The 21,640-nt window shown below is 32.1% G+C and overlaps 3 protein-coding genes across 4 annotated transcripts; 1 reads left to right on the top strand and 2 right to left on the bottom strand.

The window, feature by feature from the left end:
• The first annotated feature begins 1,356 nt into the window (after nt 1–1,356).
• On the top strand, nt 1,357–7,168 carry LOC137837976 (uncharacterized). Its single transcript, XM_068647167.1, has 5 exons — nt 1,357–2,467; nt 3,716–3,874; nt 6,273–6,374; nt 6,471–6,617; nt 6,851–7,168. Exons 1-5 carry the CDS (start codon nt 1,934–1,936, stop codon nt 6,983–6,985), a joined length of 1,077 nt encoding a protein of 358 aa, XP_068503268.1. The 5' UTR covers nt 1,357–1,933; the 3' UTR covers nt 6,986–7,168.
• Nucleotides 7,169–9,303: 2,135 nt separating this feature from the next.
• On the bottom strand, nt 9,304–14,076 carry LOC137837974 (uncharacterized). Of its 2 annotated transcripts, XM_068647164.1 has the most exons (10): nt 13,653–14,076; nt 13,354–13,431; nt 12,556–12,865; nt 12,243–12,466; nt 11,958–12,060; nt 11,087–11,191; nt 10,799–10,969; nt 10,124–10,294; nt 9,685–9,785; nt 9,304–9,564 (listed from the first exon to the last, which is right to left on the bottom strand). In XM_068647164.1, the coding sequence occupies exons 1-10, from the start codon at nt 13,908–13,910 to the stop codon at nt 9,505–9,507; spliced, it is 1,581 nt and encodes a 526-aa protein (XP_068503265.1). In that variant the 5' UTR covers nt 13,911–14,076; the 3' UTR covers nt 9,304–9,504. The 2 variants fall into 2 exon arrangements, with proteins under 2 accessions (XP_068503265.1, XP_068503266.1); XM_068647165.1 differs by lacking the exons at nt 10,799–10,969; nt 11,087–11,191 and having other exon boundaries at nt 13,653–14,011.
• A 4,468-nt stretch (nt 14,077–18,544) lies between these two features.
• On the bottom strand, nt 18,545–21,386 carry LOC137837975 (uncharacterized). The gene is made up of 2 exons (XM_068647166.1): nt 19,844–21,386; nt 18,545–19,679 (listed from the first exon to the last, which is right to left on the bottom strand). Exons 1-2 carry the CDS (start codon nt 20,974–20,976, stop codon nt 18,803–18,805), a joined length of 2,010 nt encoding a protein of 669 aa, XP_068503267.1. The 5' UTR covers nt 20,977–21,386; the 3' UTR covers nt 18,545–18,802.
• Between the last annotated feature and the right edge of the window lie 254 nt (nt 21,387–21,640).

Here is a 21,640-nt window from a genome sequence, read left to right as displayed (position 1 = left end):
GGTAATTTAATCATCTTGCTAAAAGAGAATATAATATACTATATAACTAATTAATAATATTTTTTTGTTGTACCACATTCTCTCCTTTGTTACTATATGAAAGAACCTAATCTTAATCTTATTTAAAATGCTCTGTTATTGAACTAAGGAATTTTTATATCAATTTCCAAAGAGTGTGAGTGAAGACTAGGGTATATAATTAATAATATTAGTACATATAACATTACCCATTTATTAAGCATTGGAACCTTGCAAATCACAAATAGTGAAATGAGTTGCACTAGTTAGGGATTTTTTTTAAAAAGTAAATTTCACTTGTTCAAATTCTTTAGTTATTTTTTTTTCTCTGTTGTCCTTTTAAGATTTTTTTATTAAAATAGGATAATTGTATAGATTGATTATTAAAATAAATTAAAAATTATTATTAAATCATGTAAAGTTGACATGATTTTAGTATAAAAAAAAATTATGTCAAACTAATTTTAGTGTATTTAAAGTGAAATTGTGTTGATATGACTTAATATAATTAAATTTTAACTAAAATTATACCACTCTAATATTAATTAAAATTTGATTATACCTGTAAGATAATATAACTTATCAATTTTAATAATTTTTTTGAAAAAATATTTATTTTAATAATAAATTTATAAAATTATCTTGTTTTAGTAAAAAAAAACTCCTTTTTACTAACCCCATATCACTTTTGGTGGAATGTATGCATACAGGTAAGTCAATCTCTGCATAAAAAACTTATAATTTCCCCAAATGAATGCATGAAAGTTACAGCTAGCAAGGTTGCTTTACATGAAAGACAAGACCTTTTTCTCTTGGGTCAAAATCTAAGCCACCCCACAACACATGATAACAAACCATATATGATTTTGTGCAAGTAAAATGATGGGTTTGTGAGACACTACATCCCAAAAACATTCATCATTTTAACCTTGTGATTTCAGAGTGGGACCCTTCCTCTGAAATCCAACTTTCTGCACTGTTATCTAATTATTATTTATTTTTATGGCATAAGATATGATCCATTGGTCTCTTGTGCCCCCTCTGCATCTTTTCCATTCTAATTGAAGCCACAAGCCAAAGCACTACACTCCAAGAACAATGAGAGAGCAAGGGCTTTCCAACTTTATCTCTCATCTCTGCCATCAGTTTGGCTTAAATGCACAAAAAGAAGCAAAAGTAGTAAGATTCCCATGGCCTCACACACCCCTATTCAATAATACCATATGCCCACAATTCCAACAAGAAGACAAACATGGCCCCACTTAACAAACAACAACATTAAGGAAAGTAAGTAACTCCCACAATTATAAAAATGATTCCTTTTTATATCTCAGAACTAATCAATCCACATCCTATCCCTCTGTTATGCTGTCTCTGTGTTAACAAAATGCATGAATCAATTGGAAATCTCACCCAATAAGTATTTTCTACCTCTTTGAAGTAATCTTTAAATTGAAAGTGACTAAATAATCATCTAAAGATTGAATATTAAGTAATTGTATTAGCATCTGTTACAGTTCAAGAGCTACTTAACATGATTTTAATACTGATAAGGTTATTCATATAGTTTTTCTCTCTTTCAAGGACTGTGCACGAGAGAATAATAATACTTTATAGATGAAATTGAAGGTTTTGCAGTGTGAAGTTGTAGTTTAACTGTCCTCTCAAAAGTTTCTGTTTGATAAATTATTATTTTTTTGGCAAACTGTTTGATAAAAAGTGACCACTGAAATAATCATATTGTTCTATTATTAAATGTCCTCTCATCACGGAAAAAATAAATCCACATTCTCTGCATAACTGGACAGTTCCTTTGCTTCCAAGACCAGTTTCAGATTATGTTTCACTCCTTTTTCAAATTCTCATCACACCATTTATTTCTCTCTCTCTCTCTGTCTCTCTCTCTGTGTAAACCATGCCTGTTGTGACAGAACACATGAAGTGGAGAAGACCAAGAAACCAATTCAGATGCCCCATTTCAGACAATGATCAAAATCCTCAAAACCCTTCAACAATCCAATCTTCTCACACCAAATCCACTATCTCGTCTCTCTTATCTTCATTCTCCACCCCTAATGAAACCACACATGTCAGAGACCAAAACAGCAACAAAAACAGCAGAAAATTCTCTACAGCAACCTTTAGAGGACTCGGTTGCACTGTCAGAGCATCCCAGAAGGTTTCGGTGCCCACTGTGATTCGGTCCTCGGCAGATTGGGAAGGGAAGAGGAACAGGAAGAAGAAGCACAGGAGGAACAGTAACAGTAACAAGACATGTGATGGGGTTGTTCATGATGTTTCTGGTGGCACATGTGTGGATTTTCAGGATGTTTGGTGTGGTCCTGGAATTGGGTTCTCAACAGATACTGCTGCTGCTGCATCTGTGGACTGTGTTGCGACTAGGAAGAATGTGTCTGCAAGAGGAAAACTTGATGTGGTAGAGAGGGAGGTACAACAATACTATTCCCAATTTGTTACAATGGTCTTTCCTCTTCTATGATTCAGACCTTGAATTTGTTGTTAATTGCTTTTGTCTATGTTTTGACCTTAATTTTTATGTTACCAACCAAAATTTTGCTCTTTCAACTTATGGGAAATTTATGACTATATCTAAAAATTAATAAACTTACTGTGTAAGTTGATTTGTAATTTGTTGTTCTATATGTTAAAACTTCTGAGCATCCTAAATTTACTCTGTTCTTTTTCATTTATCTTAACGTTCCCTATGTCTAGTTCTGTAGGGTCAGAAATTTTTGTTCAGATGGTAACAATGGAATGATGCACTAGTGATGTTTACATTTTTGTGATTGGATGTGTTTGTCATGTTACTAACTTGGAGAGAATTGATCCTTATGGCGTGTTAAGATCATCAATCATTTTGGTTAGCCTTGTTTAGTGGCTTGATTGATGTATGATGTAATGTTCCTGAAAACGGTATTTCTTTTCTAATAACACAAACTGAGATAGAAAATAATTGAAAAATAAAGATACTATATAAGTTATGAAATACACCATCAATTATTTGACTAAATTAACTGTAAAAAAATCTAAATTTTTTTTTATATTAATATCTTAGAAGCTATAATTGTTAAGTATTTCATTTATTTTATTAGATATTCTTTTAAAAATTTCAGAATATCATTTTTGCATTCTCATTAAAATAATTAATAAATTTAGCATAGTAGTTTGTCGGTGCATAAGATAGGTATGAATTAGAAGCATGCACACAAATTCTTACCATGACATGACAGTTTCCCACTTGATCTAATAATCTTAGAAGCATACTAAGAAATACTAAGAAAAACAGATAACACTCTCTAGCTTAGTAATTAGGACAAATATGAGAAAGATGGTTTATGAGATGCAGAATCATGTTTAAATAGCTACCACCATCTTCAATACGTGTACGCATTCCATTTCCATGTCAAGTCACAAACACATGGTGGAGTTCTTGATTGGTTTCTAGTGGACCCCTTGAGGAAGAGGAGCCCAGTGATTGAAGACATAAAGTGAAAGAGAACACTCATTGTCATCACTAACATTCTATAGTTGTTTGTTTTATCCTATTGTACAAAAACACAATCAAATGAATGATTAGTTGAGATTTTTTATCCATTTGTGTCAATTAAGTTTCGTCATTGTTTTGGTTTCTACTTGCTCTGACATGTCTAACTCTGCTTCATAAATATCATGGCAGCGTTCATCTTACTTTGGAAGGCGCACTGTAAGGCCAGAAAGCTTCTCTTTTCTGGATGATGAATCTGATATCTTCACAGCACGTAGTGGGTTAGACCCTTTTGGAACTGCTAGATTCTATCGCCATGTTCCACATCCTTCTCCTGATGGTCTTGCTGAGGTTGGTTTTTGTTCTTATACCCTTTCATTATGAGTTTAAATGTTCAATTTTTTTGTATGGAAAGTGTAAATGTTTTCACTTTGTCAATCTCTCACAAATGGTGGTAGCCTGGTAGGGATGTCTTCTAAGTAATTTGTTTATGCAAGACCATAAACTTATAACACATGAAATTTTTTTACAGCATGATAATGTAAAAACTCTTTATACTATCAATACTTATCACACATAAATTATTAGTTGATGTTTATGTATTCATGTTGTGAACTTTAATAGATTACAGAGCATGTTTTATACAAAGACACTTTTTTGGATTTTCCATATAAGAACTATTGCTTAATTGGTATATGATCTCTCATTGAATTTGATTATTTACTCTTGAATTTGATGATCATAACTTTTATTAACTTTTTGAATCTTGCATGTATTGTGGTATTGCAACATTCTGCTGGTACTCTGACTAAAGTATAGCTGTTTATGGACTATTAATTACTGCATATGTTAAACCAACTGTAGAACTTGAACTTGGTGAGGCTGTGGATTGGCCTTTTCAAGAAGATTCTACTTTGTTAAAAATTTCTACCAACTTTTGAATCCTGCACTAGTCCTCTACAAGAGTATATGGTGTCAAGATAGAAGATTAAAGAGTCTTTCACTCTCTTTTTTACATCAAACCTTAACTACACTTATAATATAGACTTGTTTGGAAAGATCAAGTGAGAAAAGTAATGTCACACTCTAATTAATTAATATTCAGTTAGTCCAAATTTGTAAAAGAAAAAGAAAATAGCAGGTTTTGGTAAAAAAAATTATTACTTGAATAGAATAATGCATCTTGCATAGTATTGTGGTGAGGACAGAGGTGGAGTCTTTAAAACATAAACAAGATATAGTTCAGATACTCCATTGGTTTGGTTTTATTTACTTATAGTTAAGTTGTTTGATAAGAATAAAGAGACAATTTTTTTTACCAGATCAAAAGATTTTTGAAATTTTTATTTATATTTTTTAATTTCTATATCACAATAAGTGAATATATGTATTTTAATTAAAAAGTTAATTACAAGTTTAAAATATAACAAATAAAAATTAACGATCTTTAACTTTGAATTAATAACTAAATTCTAACAAACCCTTTTCAAAAGGAGAAATTATTGATGTGCACCCAAAATATTCATCAAGTGATATACACCTGGAAAGAAAATACAAGTTATAGGTTTATAGAATATATGATGTAATAAGAAGAGAAAGATAGAAAAAAGTGTTTAATAGGTATATATCAAATGAAGGTGTATGTCTAAATTAAAAGTTGAATCTCATAAATGAAGTGAAGAAGTTTTTGTTGAGGGCTGCAAATATGAAGCTAAAAAAGTAAAAGTAATGTTAAACTTAATCAATAATGAAATCATTATAACTTGGGTTAATGTATCTGAGTTATTCAGGTTAAATAAGAAAAATATTCAATAGCATATGACACCATTATATAATGATTAAAATTTCTGCAAGTTTGTACATAGAATGATGGTGTTTGTACAGATAGTGGAAAACATTGTATTGCTTTGAGAATTTGAGGCAGCTAGGACTATATTGTATATTTTCTAGACTTTGATAACTTCTGTGTCCAATTTCTTTTTTCAATAATACATGATTTTTTTTTTAAATAATGGAAAAATATTTGTTTGCTTTTATATAAAATTTCAGTTAAAATAAAAAAACTAATCTTTAAATATAAGGAAAAAAATAAAAATAGCCCAAGCCCAGGCATTATAATGGAAAACAAAAAGGTGGGTGCAGTGAAAAGGCACTAAACAGAACGAGGGTTTTGATGTCGCAATTGAGTAAAAAGGGTTCTTCTTAGTCGACTTACAAGGGTAAATGTACTCCCTCTTGGATGAAATTTCCTATTTTGATATTACTATATTGAAGATTTTACCTTTTTTGATGTCTTGACTAGGTACCTATGAGGTTTTATTGCATTAGTTTTCACCCTTTGTGGTGACCCTTATAATTTGTCAATTTCTATTGAAATTGAAACAAAATTTTACTTGGAATAAGAAGAGTTTAAAATGGGATATTCTTGGTTCTTAAAAATTGGAATGAAATTACAAACAACACTTTTTCATGTTTAAATTTTAAAGTATGTCATTTGAATTCTAGTGCTACCTACTTTCTCACAATTTTGAATTATGTTTTGTTATGTTTTTTTCTTCTCTGTTTGGGTTACATGTGTAACCAAATAACTAAGGCTTGTTAGTGAAGGTTTTGATTTATTAACAAGAACAAACTTGTGTATAGAAACATCAGTGTCACAAATATCATTCTATATGAATCCTTGGCTTAGTTATTATTGTATTCAAGAAGTGATGTATTGTGTATCTTGATTGTTATTGGAACTTTGAAGATAATGATAATCAGAGGAAGAAGAATAATAATGGGGGGTCGACTAAACTCACACGACCAATTTAGGGACTGGAGACTTGATATTGATGACATGTCATACGAGGTCAGAGTTCCTTTCTGTACTTACTAAGGATGTTGACTCTGTGTACATACATACATCTTCATTATTTATTGTAAAACTTTTCTGTTTCTGCAACAGGAATTGCTTGAGCTGGGTGAGAGAATAGGTCATGTCAGCACTGGACTCAAAGAAGATGAGATGGGACACAACATAAGAAAAGTTAAACTTTCAAGTTCAAATGATGCATCAAAGGATCAAGAAGGCAAAAACTGCAGTGTTTGTCAGGTGAGTTTGTAAAATTACATTACTATCAATTGCTTTATATGCATTGCAGGAAGTTGAGTTAATGTGAATGATCAAAATGAAATTTCAATTCTGATAAAATAACAACAAAAAATGTATAAAACTATATGTTTTTGTTCTATAAAAAAACTGGTATTTTTAGGAACAAGAAAAATTTAAACCTAGATTTTTAAATAATTGAACATTATGTTAATGTGTCTTGCTTGTGTGATCAGGAGGAGTATGAACCACATGATGAGTTGGGGAAATTGAAGTGTGACCACAGCTATCATTTTCAGTGTATAAAACAGTGGCTTGTGCATAAAAACTTCTGTCCAGTTTGTAAGCAAGAAGTTGTGGTTCGATCCTAAGTGGCACTCTCCTCATGTTTTTTACCCTTAAATTGATGTATAGTTTTCATATGCAACATAACCAATCTTCATATATTTTAGAACTTTTGGCTTCCATACTGAGGAGTCCACAGTTTATTCTTGCAAGTGTTACATTTGTTAATGGCCTCATAATTGGACAATGTTTTTGCTTATTACTCACAAGGTTGTGAAATTTGAATGCTGCCAGGTAAACAAGAAGTTCATAACATCACTTACTCTTCCTTTTTGTACTGTGCAATTCCATGTTGTCTGGTCCTAACCTTCATTAAGAAACCTCATGAGCTCAAAACAATGCTCTTTTTGAAATTGAGTAGGGTGCTTACATCAAAGTATAAAACCATTTTTTAAGAATTTGATTGAAGAGAGCCATGAACTTTACTGTGTTTCCAAAATTAGTACTTTTTAAAAAATTAATTTGTCAATTTTTGTCTCAATGTTATACTTCCCCAAGAAATTAGTCTTTAGCAATTGAAATATGTGGTTTATATCCCTTCCTACTAATTCCATTATTGGCAAATGGTTTGTTCTGCTTGATTAAGAATGGGGTGTGTTTGGATAAGTACTGATTTTTTCTAGTATTGAAGACTTGCACGACAGTGAGTTTGCTGAGAGGGTGAATGCAAATTCATAGGTTGTTGTGCAAAATGAGTTTTGGATCTGGTTTGTGACATGTTGCTGTGTTAAGCTTGCACAAGTGTTTGAAAAATGTCTCTAGGTAACATCCAAAATCAACATAACAACCATGAAAAGTTCAGGGACTAAAGCTTTTCATCAAACCATTGGCTTGCATGATGTAAAATACATAAGATCAAATCAGTACCACAACCACACCTTCCCCTTGAAGAATTCAGAATAACAACTTGTCAAGAATTACTTAAAAATCTCCCACAAATCACAAACTTAGGTAAAATGTATGCTTGTTACTACCAAAATTAGTAATGAGATAGTCACGTAGTTTTGAAAGTTGAAAATTTGATTTCATCATATTAAAAACACAGTTTAAAACCAAATTTGATAGAAAAGTATACTACAAATACACTTTTCTCAAAAGCCAAAAATAAAATTTCGTGACAATTTTCACATGGTCTTATTCTTGCAATCTAATTAAAATCACATGAAAATGGCATTTACCAAAAAAAAATATAGCATGTGTTAATCTTCCAATTGTAGAGTTTAACAATACCCATGTGTGTCGTGTAAATTAAATTTATTATACATGTGTTATGTGTAGTTTACTTCTTTTTATCTTTTACTTATTGAAAAAATATATTAAATACTGATTTTTTTAATATAAATTTAGAAAATATTGATTAAAATTATTTCTTAACAAAGAAAAATGCTATTGCCAAATATGTATATGCATACAAGATCCAAAATTAAAACAATTTTATGATATCTCTTTTCGAACTACTCAGATCTGCTAAATCTTGAGTTTGTTCTTTTAGATATGATTTCTCTCACCGACACATCTTTTGTATTTGTTATTCACATTCTTCTGAAGTTTGTTTTGGATTTTCCTTTTTTGAGTGTCTTCTTCTATTATTGATTTTATTTTCATTGTAGGGTAGAGTTTCACATGTACTTTAGCAGGAAGTCTAATGCACTGTTCAAACCGCAATACTTTTTTCTGTTGGTCTCTACTGTGAAAGATGCCAATTCATTGATACTATTTGGGCTGAAAAGTATGACTACAAATGATTGGTACTGCAAGTAAAAAGTACTTTTTGTTCTTTCTCTATTTAAAACCTTTGAGAAAAAGAAAACTGCATTTGCTTATAATGTGTTGTGTTGTGATGACATTGATGATAAAACAAGCTATCAAGATTAAGAAAAGAAGTTGTAATTGTTTATGTTGTTTGCCCAAAGCATAAAAAACCTTTAAAAACTTCATAAGTTAAAAAATTGGTATCTCAAGAGAAAAATAATTTTTAAAATAACAAAGTTCACAGCTACTTAAGGATCTGTTTGTTAAAGGTTTATATTTTTTTTAATTAAAGAATCACTTTTTTTAGTTTTTCATTTGTTTGTTTCAGCTGCTTATAACCTTATTATAATCAGAAACTATTTTGAGTAGGCTTCCATAAGATCAACTTCTTCTTTTTAAAAAAAGGAGTAATTTTGTTGTTGTAAGCAAACAAAAATTAACTTCAACTTTAAAACAAAAATCTCTCAAAAGTAATCTCAAGATTATTTTAATATCAAAATCACTTCTTTATTAAAAGCTTTAAAAAATAATCACTAGAACAGATAAAAATTACCACTTGATTCCTATTAACTAGTTTTTAGCAGCCGGATCATGAATCTGTACTTTCACCTTATGAACTTTATTTAAAACTACACATGTACACTGTCTTTGACTATATACAGGAAGATAGGTATTGGCACTGTATGTATCCACTATGGTGCATATATATACGTGGAAGGATCTTGAAAGGTGTAGGGGTGTCCTCTTTATAAGGAATTGTAAAAGAATGAGCCATTGTGAAAGAGCCAATGGTCTAAAGCATGTCATGTTGAATGAGAAATTCTGTTATACATGGATACAGTTCATCTGCAGCCTGCAGCATGGAGTATAAAGTGAATGTTAAGAAAATCCACATATTGAAAAAACTCAAGTTGGTTCAATTATGTATGCTTGTAACTCCTTTTCAATAAAATAATCAAAGGAATAATCATACCAGACGACCACCCACTAAGTCATAGTGGGCATAGTGTGGACCACCAAGCTCCCCAAAGACTTTGTATGTAACCAATTCTTCAGGAATAAGCTTCACCGTTTCTGATTCACATTTATCATTACAATTTATATTCATCACCGTAAAAACTAAATTATTCTGCTTTGGATAGAGAAAGCTAAGTATTTAAAAGATGATGATGATGATGAGTACTAACAACACATTTTCGAACAATTTTGTTTCTAACTCGCTCTTTCTTACTGGTTGAATTCATGTGGGTCTCACTAGTTTGGGAATGAAACATATCAATAGAGAAATTTGACCCAAATAGAGTGAGACTAAGATGAATCTCACCAAATAAGAGAATGTGTGGAAAAGTGTGTTAAAGAGTTGCTGGTATTAAAAAAAAATTTCAAAGGATTGACTGGTTTAGTTTTAATACCATATACAGCTTCAGGAGGGCAGATCAAGTCTTGGTCACCCGCTATGGCCAAGACAGGAACATTAATTTTGCAGAGATGGTCCTTGTACAAGAATGTTCCACTCCTGTCACGTAAACCACCTTCTTGGAAAGCTGATGATAACTGCAAGAGAAGCTTGGCAGGTATGGTACCTGTCAATTATGGTCCGGTTGTCAACATTGTCAACAGGAGAACAATACAAAGTTTGTAAGAGAAGTTTTTTGCAACAGCATACATAGATCTCACAATTCAAGAAGTTACAGAAAGCCCAAATTAAAGTATGAAAGATCTAACATTGATCACAATGTGGAACATCTTAATAATAGCATTAGCTTGATATAGTTGAAACTAGGTAAATAGAGGACCCAGATAGGGCTGTAGCTTCACAAATCAATTTAACTGCAGAAATTATAGAGACAGCTGCTGCACAGATTGGTATGCATATTGAAGAACTGCAATAAGATGCAGGGGATGGATCACCTCTTAATTTAATTTTGATAAGACATGTATGTAACAATGTACTTCTCAATGATGCCCTACTGTGTATAGTTAGTTTCCTAAGGAATTCTTTTGCTAAAGTGCATAAAGTAGTTGAAAGGCACTCTGGTACAAAAAGTTGAGAAAAAATGCCTGATGAAAGATAAATTGGAACTTACAGAAGTTGTTCAAAACAAGCTTCTCAAATAGCTTTTGATCCATCATATCTTGAGCTGAAATCTGAGAGTTCAGCCAAGATAAAACATACGGAGGGTAGCTTGCAAGGGGATAAACAGTGGCCAACAATGGCCCAACTGGAATAGCAGGAATGTTCAAAGCCTGAGCAGGTTCTGCCTGCAAAAGAAGGCATGGTCTTGTTAGTTTTTTGTTATCTTTAGCTTAGAGACATATTACTGGCATGGAACAAAAATAAAATTTGTCACCACACAATCATTTTCCTTAAACACTTGCCAGGGGTAAAAGCAACTTGAGAGATGATCTTGAAGGGGTATAATCAAGTGATGATGCCAAAGTAACAACAGATGCCAGTCCAGAGTCCTTTCCTTCAGAATCTAACATAATTTTCGATGGAAAAAAAAAAAAGAAATATGATGAACACATTGATTCTCAGGAACAGTTTGCACATAGGTTCCTTCACAAATCACAACAATGTTGTTTATATTCCACACAAAATCTCAACTTGTTCATAAAATTTATCACAAGATAAAAGAGGGGATATCATGTGCATAGCAACAGATATTTATATTTTAAATACCTTCCACATTGGTTGTGGTAAAACAACTAAAATTTGTTTTTTGGTTGCTAATAAACAGGGATGTGTACAAAAATTAAGTTACAAATATGTCACACTCAATAAAAAAGGAATGGACAAAGTAATACATGCTCTAGATCAATATGGTTCATAATTTCCTTCAAATGATGCACACTGAATTAAATGCTGTAATTGCAAGCACTTGACGGCTGATGCCACTACCATTGCGAAAAAATTATTTATTCCATACATTAAAGAAGTGTTTTGCATTTGACTACTGAAAATTCTAGAATAGAATCAAGTGATTATTTCTTGCAGTGAAGTTGAAGTAAATTAAGGTTGGTGCTACCTTTTGGCATGCTTTTATTGCTCAAGGTTTGATATAATATCAAAGGGAAATACACAAAGCAACCATGATAAATTTTGTGTGAACAAACTTGCACCAAAAAACAAGCCAACATGGATTTTCTATATCTGTCAAATAAATCGTGAATGAAAAGTAACTGAGCCCCATAATTACATTAGTGGCAGAAGAAATAAAACAGCAGCAGATCCATGGGACTTACAACAACGTGAAAGCTTTGCATACAGCAAGATACCCCCCATTGAGTGACCAATTGCCAGCAATTTTCCATCCTTTGGCTGACATTGAGCTCTTATGTACTCCATCTAATGGTTGAATGAATGAAACCAGCAATTAAGAACACAAATTTATTGAGATAATTCAATTTTCTTATGCCAATATTTGGTGGAACAAACAAATAAAAGTACGCCACAAAAGTAAAGAAAGAAATAAAAGTACAACTCTTGCCTAATTAAAAGTAAAACATCACAAAGGAGTGTCACCTCACCGCTGCAGGTACATCCTCTTCCAGATAATGGTCAAAGTCCCAATCATACTTAACAATCAACTGAAGCTGTTTCTGAAACTCTTCTAGAGTGGTAGAAAATCGGTCTTGCAATTCTAAAATCTGTGCTGGGAACAACTGTTGACCTTCAATAATAGCTCGGAGTCTCCTATTGAAATCCTTGATTTGACCAACAATTGCAGAGTTCTTTCCTCCCTCCAACAAATCTGAAAAGTAGTAATTTTCATATTAGAGGTTGATATAATCATAGAATGTTAAAAGTGAGATGTTCCTATGATATGAACCCTTCACTAACCCGGATTGAGAAAGCCTGCAAGATTTTCAGATATCCTTGTAAAAATGTCCATTAACCTCCTTGTTAGCCTCATTTCCTCAAATTTAGTTATAACCTCAGGGGAGCCAAGGTCCTTAAATCCCATTACTCTTGCTGGAGAAGCACTGCTTTTACCAATTTCATCCCTAATAGCAGAATCAATCTCAGACAAATTCTTTAGGCATTCGTCATCTTCCTCCAAGCTATCTCCAATAGTGCTCAACCCAGCACCGCGAACCTCAAGAATCCACGTATCAAAACCTTGTGCCGACATGTACCGAGCAAATGAAGACTGAACACAAGCAACATATACTCATCACACATCCTTTAACATTATCCTAGACTAGAACAAAATACTGTCACAAATAACCACCATCCCAACAACGAAATCTTATTCCCGAGGTCAGCTACATGAATCTACCATTAGAAAGTTAAAAACCAAATTTTCAAGGATGATTGTCACAAATAATCAAACATCAGATTTAAACTTAAGGGAACACACAATAATTTACTCAAAAACCAACAAGATGAGCTCCTAAAAAAATCTTAACAAAATGAAAGTAATGTTTAATAGGTGCAGAATCCGCATCAATCATTTCAAAAGTTTTAAATTTCCGGGCAGGGTTGGGATTTCGTCAAAATCTTTGTCATTGTGAGAAATGGAGGACAAATGTAGCCCCAATTGAGGTTGTGATACGGCCGAGTCGCGACGAACCACTTTTAGAAACTCTCCCATTCCCAAAACATAGTTCTATGATTTTTCAATGGAAACAGTGTCACCTCAGGAGAGAGATCATAGCCAATTGCATTGGTAGCAACTCCTGACAACAACAAAAGCGGGTGATTCCTCAACGGTGCCTGCAAAACACATGCAAAAGCTTATATCTTGTAACACCACCCACCTTTGAATCTTGAGAAACTAACGTAAAATATGCCACCAACATGTGTAGCATTCAGCCTTTATTCCCATGTCTTTCGATAAAAACGAGGGAATTCAATACCCAGAAGCTAAATATCAGTGCATTGCCAAAAGGGCATTCACAGAATGCAAAAAGTTGAGAACTTGAGAAGAGGGGAACCTCAGGAGAAGGAAGGTAGCGCCACAGAGCGAGCTTCCAATCGGAGTTCGAAACCACCACGCGGTGAAGCTCGTCGGCGGTGCATATCGATCGCCGTTTGCGGTCTTTCTTCTCCATTCGCACGCCGTGGAACGCCGCACTCGTCGGCGCCACCAGCCGGCGACGGAAAGGCGAGGAAGCGAGTCGGGTTTTGTGGTTCCGGTCGGGTTGCGGCGGGTCGACCCAACAGAATCCGGCGGCAACGTGATTAAGAAGCATTTTGCTGTGTTTAATGTTTTGTGAACAGAAACACGTTTTTTTAAATTATTTTATCGGTTATTTAATTTTGTGTTTTTTGTTTTCTTATCCCAGGTGGTTCTGTGGTTGGTTTGTCTTATAGATTTTGTTTTGTAGTTTCTTATGGTAAACGGAACTAACTAACTTCATGAAGATAACAAGAAAAAAGAGTAACCATTTATTATTATTATGAGCTGTGAAAGCTTGTTTAGCCGTGTAAGAGTTTGAAGTCTTGTACCTAAAGAAACATCAATCACCATAATTGTCCAAGTACGTAAAACATGAAATTCAGCCTCAATTAGTAATCTAATATCTAATTTTGTACAATTTCAATAATTATGATTTTAGGGTTCATTTCACAATCCAATTGTAGTTTAACAATTATTCCAATTTTAATCATCCAAAGTTGAAATTGAATTTTATGTTTTTCACTTACAGAAAAGTAAAATTATTATTAAGGAATGTAAAAAAAAAAACTTAAATAGCTAGTATAAAGTAAAAGAGAGGGTAAAAATTCTTCTACTTAAACTTGCATTGATCAATGAAGTAGTCTTTGAATTCTTGCCACGGTTATATTGAGAAAGAGTTTAATATTTATTAATAAAAACAATTTTTTATCACATAAAAAAACTAATTTCATGTATTTGAATAATAATAATAATTATAATATCATAAAGTAATGATAATAAAAGATTCTATAAAATTGTATATATTAATTTGAATTATTGTTTTTATAAAATAATTAACGTAATGTAACATGTAGATTTTGGAGTAGATTGATAAATAAATGTCCAGTGTAAACAAATTATTATATATTAATAATAATAAACAATTCAACAATTTTTTAATATAAATAATTTAATTTTATATATAAATAAATTTTAAATATAACCATTATAATTGTTCACCGCAAAAGTGAAACAACTATTTTAATAAATATTAATTTTGAACTAAAATTAATGTATTAGATTTAAAATCCAATAAAGTGTTGTTGACAATATCTTAGATTATTCCAACAATTTTGGTGGTTCATAAATGCAATGTGATTGGTGCTCATGATTATTTTTATAGAACATTAATAAAATAACGAACACAAATTTTCACAATTGTCTATCTGAAATTTGAAAGGAATCCTAAATAATAAGAAAATCAAATTCATTTTTCATATACATATTTTTTATTAATATTTTTATCTTTAATAATTGTAGCAAAAATATCATTTTTTTCCCAAATCATTCACTTGTAATATTTATTTCATTAGGAAGAGTATTTGCTTGATAAATGTTTCTTAAAAGTATTATAAATACACATACTTTCAAATTGAGTTTAAGTGAATGATTTAAAATTATTAAACATTTAATGTTATTCAAAAACCCAGATGTCAATTATTTACTTTTAATTTTGTGATCTTCTTTTTGAACTTAATAAATTGAATATATACGAAGTTACACAGTGTTATAGAAAATTAATAAATTGATTATTAAGGCTAAACAAAGAGTCATGTGGTGATAGTATTAAGTAAGGTAAAATTTTCTTATTGACCAAATATGAAACTCTAAACAACTCACAATCTTTTCCTGCAATACATTTTTTATAATTACAGAATGTAATTTAAATTAATAAAAAAAGAGATAAAAGACATGATATAAAATTAGTATATACTTTTAAAAAAATTAAGAACATTTATTATAACAGATAAAAGAATGAAAAAGAAAAATTATAATAACGTGTATGGAGATTAATTTAATGAAACTATATGAAATAGATGTAGCATGTGGGGCTGCTGGATGCATGGCAATATAATCACAACCGTCGTAATGTTTGGAATGATAATGACATTATTAAGCATATTAAAAAGATAAGGGATTTGTTATATTATTTTTAAGATCATATTCTAAATTCTGTTTGGTTTTATAAAATTTATATTTTTATAATGTTAAACATCATCCTTAACTAGAGATTAAAATAATTCATAGTATACAAGTGTGTATATCTCATTCTATAAACCAATTTTATAAGATTGAGTTATGTTTAAAATTTAGTTTTTAATATATGATAACAGAGTTATTTTAGAAACTATAATAAGAAGGATTTGTTGACCTTATCAGATCACCCGCTATCGGATTATTATCGAATCATCTAAACATATATAGTCTCGCGCACAAGTTGTTAGTATAGACGTGAAGGAATGTATTAGAGATATTACATTGACTAAAAATTATAGCATTTCATTTTATAGTATATAAGTGGTACAAATTTCATCTTATGTTCACTTCTAAATAAATAATTTACTTATATTTATTCATAAAAGAAATATTTTTTACATAACAAAAATAACTTACATAAATTAAATTTTATTTTAAATTTTAAACCTTAAATTTTATGTCATGTCAATATATTTCAATAATAAATTTTTAAAAGAAGACAAAATGTTCAATCTATTATTTTTAATATTAAAGTAACATTTGTTTACCGAACCTGTCAAATTATCATTAATAGTTGATGTATAGAAATTCAAGTATCATTTTCATAAATACTTCTTATATAATTATTTAATCGCAATAAAAATAAGTAATAGGACTTTTGAATTTAAAACAAAGACAAATGCGGCGTTTGAAAGGATAAATAAGAGTAAATATTAAAATAAAGATTTAGGATTTTAGAATAGAACATATAATAATTATAAATAATCAAAATAAAAACATTGATAAAGATAGAGACGTAAAAATATTAAAAAGGTGTTGTAAATTGATTTCACTAACTTTTCCCATCTAATTTATTTTTTTCTAATCCAACAATTTTAGTTACACTGTTATTTCAATAGTCTACAAATCTGATTTCAACTTAATTTCTTAGTAAAAATAACTAGATCACCTAAATCTCTATTTTGATAATTATTAAAAAATTTGTTTTTATTTTTTGTTTTCATATGAGTTTTTACAAATCTGTTTTTATTTCCACAAGAATTTTTTATAAGTTATAATCATATAAAAATAATTTTATTTGTAAAATATAAGACTAAAATAGTAGTTAAACCAAAATTCAGTCTATTAATAAATATGTAATTCGAAGCTATGACATTGTGTCAAAGATGATAACAAAAATTTGTTAAAACTATATATTATTTGCATATTGTAATAAACCATTTTTTAAGTAAATTTTGTGTTTATTTTTGTTATGTAATATATATTTACATTTTAAAATATTTGTATGCATAAAAATATCTTATTTATCATTTCACCTTAGATCTATAAAATGTTTAAGATCAATCATTGCCAATATTATATTAATATCACTACTAGAGTTGACGCAATCATTGTTGTTAACATTTTAATATCATCATCATCAATACCTCAACTTATTATTATTCTCATGACAGTAATAATTTTGAAATGATAAAAAAATGAAGTATGATTAGTGAAACAACAATTTATATATTAGAAGAAAATAATACATGATTGTTTTTAAGTTTTTTTTTTTAATGCAAAGAAAAATTATTAAGGAAAAGTGTAGGATTCCATATTTACTTATATTTTTTTATTTAATAGTACTATTTTTATGTAATGGATATATGATTGTTATTATTATTATTTTTTTAATAATATTTTGTCGTAATATCAGATGATTATTATTATTTGAGGTATTATCATAACTGAGACGTCAAGTTTCACAGTAATGTCTAATGATAACTTTTATAAAAAAATTGTAAAAATGTGAAAGATAGATAGTTAATTTTATGAATTAGTATTAATCAATTATTATAAAACGATAGTAATTATTAAATATTAAATGACCTTTTCTTCAATATCTCTCTTCAAAAGATTGTAGCAGTGGTAGATCTTGGTCACGTTGCATGCATGTTCATAGATTCTCCTTTGTGTTTATATGCCTATGAAAAGAGTGATACTTGCATCTTATCAGTTCTGTGAGAAATTTTGTGGGTAAAAGACAAAGAACGTCTTTAGTTTCACGTTTCAGATATGGTTTTTCACTATTACTAAAACTCATAGCTATAACTTTCAAGTTTTGAACATCATTTCTTACTTCAAACAGTTTCCAAACGTGGTGGAAGTCATTCCAATGATCACGTTACGACTTTAGAAGGCTTTAAACTCACTACACTATTTTGATGGCAAACCAATGATTCACCAGCCGTAATCATCTATTAAGGAACAAGTGCTGTTAAGCTGATGAAGTTTCAATCACAACCAACCATTTTCTTATAAAAGTCTGTGTTAGGATATCCACAATATTCCACTGAGTCATTTTCTTTTTGGCTAAGTCTAATTCATTTTTTTGACCTCTTTTATCAGATCACTCAGTACCATAGATAAGATCAAGTAAATCTTGTTATAATAGACTCAAAATGAATTCGTATTAAAAATAGACTTTAAATTAATTCAAACTCATAAAATTGATGAAATTTGTAACTACTTACATACTATAAATGTGTTAATCTTTACCTCTTACACAAGCATGTCAAATCTTTATGAAATCTGATGTTTGTTTTGTTAATCAGAAGAAAACAAAGTAAACGTGGCTGTGAAGTGACTCCAAGTGTAAACAATATAATAACATTTGGATAGAAAAGCAATAAAAAATTCCCTCACCAAAGCTAATGGTAGCAACTTGCTTTATTCAACTGAGTAAGTAACCGTGATGATGAGAAAAGCTAAGTTTGCAAAAGATGGTCTTACATGTCATTCATTTCCGTACAGATAAAAAGAAATAACCTATGATTTAGTCCTTATTTTTTTGTTTTTGTAGAAAGTTGGGTACATATGTTCATTGTTAAAAAATGAAAGTAAAAGTCCAATTACCCTCCCCAATATGCCTCCACCCAATTCATTCATTCTCATCCACTTCTGATTCATTCATACTGGCTGTGATGCTCTATTTTGCTGCTGAATGTTGTCTGCAGGAAACTGTTTTGAAGCATCTGATACTGCTGCAGCAGCTGCAGCATGGGTCATGGATTGGTACTGAGGAAGAAATGGAGGAGAAGTAGTGGTTTGTTGTTGGGTGTAGTATACTTGGTCTTGCACATGGCCTTGGCCACCATATTCATAACCATAATTAGTAGTAGTACTAGAGGGAGCCACAGCAGTGGACTGTGGTGGATGATGGAACTGAGGCAACCCCACATACTGTGGCTGAAATTGGTTGGGAGGTATTGGAGCATATGCAGGATTTGAGGTTAAAGGAGGAGCCTTGTAAACACTTGGAGTCACCTCAGGTATAGGAGTAACTGATTTTGTGGGGTAGATAGGTGGAGTACCATCCTTGTATGCTGCTGAGGTAACAGCACTTTGTGGTATTAGGGTCCTGCCTGAGGCTAACACATTAGGGTCACCCATATTGGTCTGCAAGGCCATGTTGTATGGCTGTGTTACTTGTGTGTGTCCTACAGGCATCACATAAAATGGGTACTGTTGCTGAGCAATTGGAGGGTGAAGTTGTTGTTGTGGTGGTGGGGCATAAACTGGGTAGTATGATGAAACTGGTATTGGCCCTGTGGCTGCAGGGTGGTGGATGTAGTGAGAGCTGGCATGGACCAAGGGCTTTTGCTGCTGGAGTTGCCTATTTTGATCTAATTGTTGGGGTAATATGTAGCCAGAATCCTGAACTTGTCCACCATGGACCTGAATCACCTGATCAGATAGTACTTTGTTGTCTAGTAGTGCAGCTTGGACTTGATCTTGATAGTAAACAGTCTTGGAGAAAGAATTTGCAGATGCAATACTACTATCACTGAAAATGTTAATAAAACAACACTTTCAGAAAACATTATCATCACCAAAATTAAAAGTTTTAACTGTGTGATTCTTCCTTAAAACCCACCATATTAACAATAACAAAAGCAAAAGAAGACAGAAAAAACAAAGGGTGGTGCTAATATGACAGAAATCACACACCTTGCAACTGAATCAGGAGAAGGTAAACCCATACCACCACTAGTCCTTGGCTGCACAAGCTGCAATGGTAAAGGGGGCTTCCGAAACCCGGGATCTGATCTCTCATCCTCCGAAACAACTCTATTCATCGCATTATCACTGGTAGCAACCACCCCAAGAGATGGCATAGTCATAGGTGAGGGAATTGCAGGCACAGCCACAGCAGAAGAAGCCACACTCCCCAACCCATCATCTTGCTTCACCCCACTTGCAATGGTCATCTGAGCAAACTGCTCCTCCACCAGCCCTCCAACCTTGTTCTCTTGTTGAAGCCTACTACTATTGTCATCAACACGTACCCGAATGGGAGGAAGATTTGCCAGAGAAGGAGAGAAAGAAGGAGAAGAAGAAGAACTGTTCTCCATCATTGGTGAACCAGGAGTTGATTGCACCACATCGGGCAAGTTCTTAGCTTTGTTATTGTTAGTATCAGGCAAAGCCTCCAAGTTGTTGTTTGAACCACTAGCACTAACACCACCACCAACACCATCAAGGTTCACAAAAGAGTCCCCTGCAGCAGTATCTGAAACTACCCTGTTTAACATTCCAGAGTGGTTAAGTGCATCAACAAACCATGTCTCTGACTTCACATCATCAAGCAGTGACCCCATTGAAACTGTGGCCTCAGGTTTGGTGAAGAACAGGAACACCCTGAGCCGTGAAGAAGCCGTACCTTTCGCCGTGATTCGGTCATACTCTTCCACCATGTTGTCAAGATCTTCATCAGTGGTCACAGTGATGAGGTTATCAAGGTCTTCATTGGGAAGCTGGTACTTGAGCGTGAAGGGTCTTCCGTGGAGAATGGTTCGAGAAAGCCGCGCACACAGATCTTTCAACGAAGAGTGGCGGTCCACCACCACAATCCTTGTGTCACCGCCGACATAGCAGAGAGTCTTGTCATGAGGGCGAGGCATGATGTGGCCACCATAGCTGCACATGAGGCGCAGCTTGACGCCAGGAACGACCGGTAAATTCTCATCATTCCATGTTTCTGCATTTCGGGAACGTGGAGATGAAGAATCTATGGAATCAGGATGATTTTTATGAGTGGTGGTAGTGATGATAGTTGCGGCAGAAAGAGGTGGAGGATCCATTTGGAGAGATGAAGTGGATCCTCTGTTTCGCTCTGTTTTGGGCAGAGTGGTAACAGAGGAGAAACAGAGTTGGTGGGGTGATATTCTTATAGGTTGGTGCAAGTGGACTTATTCCTTCCTTTTTTTTCTTTGGAATGTAACTTTATGAGTGAAAAGCAATTCATATATGATACCTCATTGGCAAATAGAAGCCTTGTCTGTTACACCTTGTTTGGAGCTGTAATTCTCTACAATCCAGCTTTTGCCAATGTACTCATTCCATTGGAAGTTTCAAAGATCAAAAGAAAAAAAAAACAAATAAAAATCAGCCAAAGATTCATGGAACTAAAGTGACATAGGATCACTTCAATTCAACTTTTGGCTCACATTCAGGGGTGCTGTGCTTCATTTTCATTTTCAAATCTGAATCCAGTTTGCCATGGAATTCCCCTTGGATCATTATTTTATTTCATTGGAGTCAGCAAATTTTTTTCTGTCTTTTTTTCCATTATTATGACTGTAGTTATTCTAACAAGCCTTCATATACATTCAAGATTAAACATGTAATTGTAAATGCAAAATGTTTAATAACTATATATAAGTGTTTAGTTTGTGATGGAGTAATTCACACAATAGGAAAAGAACACTTCTGTTTCTCATTCCCTTGCAACATCCTTTCTTGTTA

Source organism: Phaseolus vulgaris, chromosome 4, assembly GCF_000499845.2.
Source record: "Phaseolus vulgaris cultivar G19833 chromosome 4, P. vulgaris v2.0, whole genome shotgun sequence".
NCBI classification, from domain to species: domain Eukaryota; kingdom Viridiplantae; phylum Streptophyta; class Magnoliopsida; order Fabales; family Fabaceae; genus Phaseolus; species Phaseolus vulgaris.
Note: the sequence above shows the minus strand (reverse complement) of the source record. Positions and strands in the feature narration are given on the sequence as shown.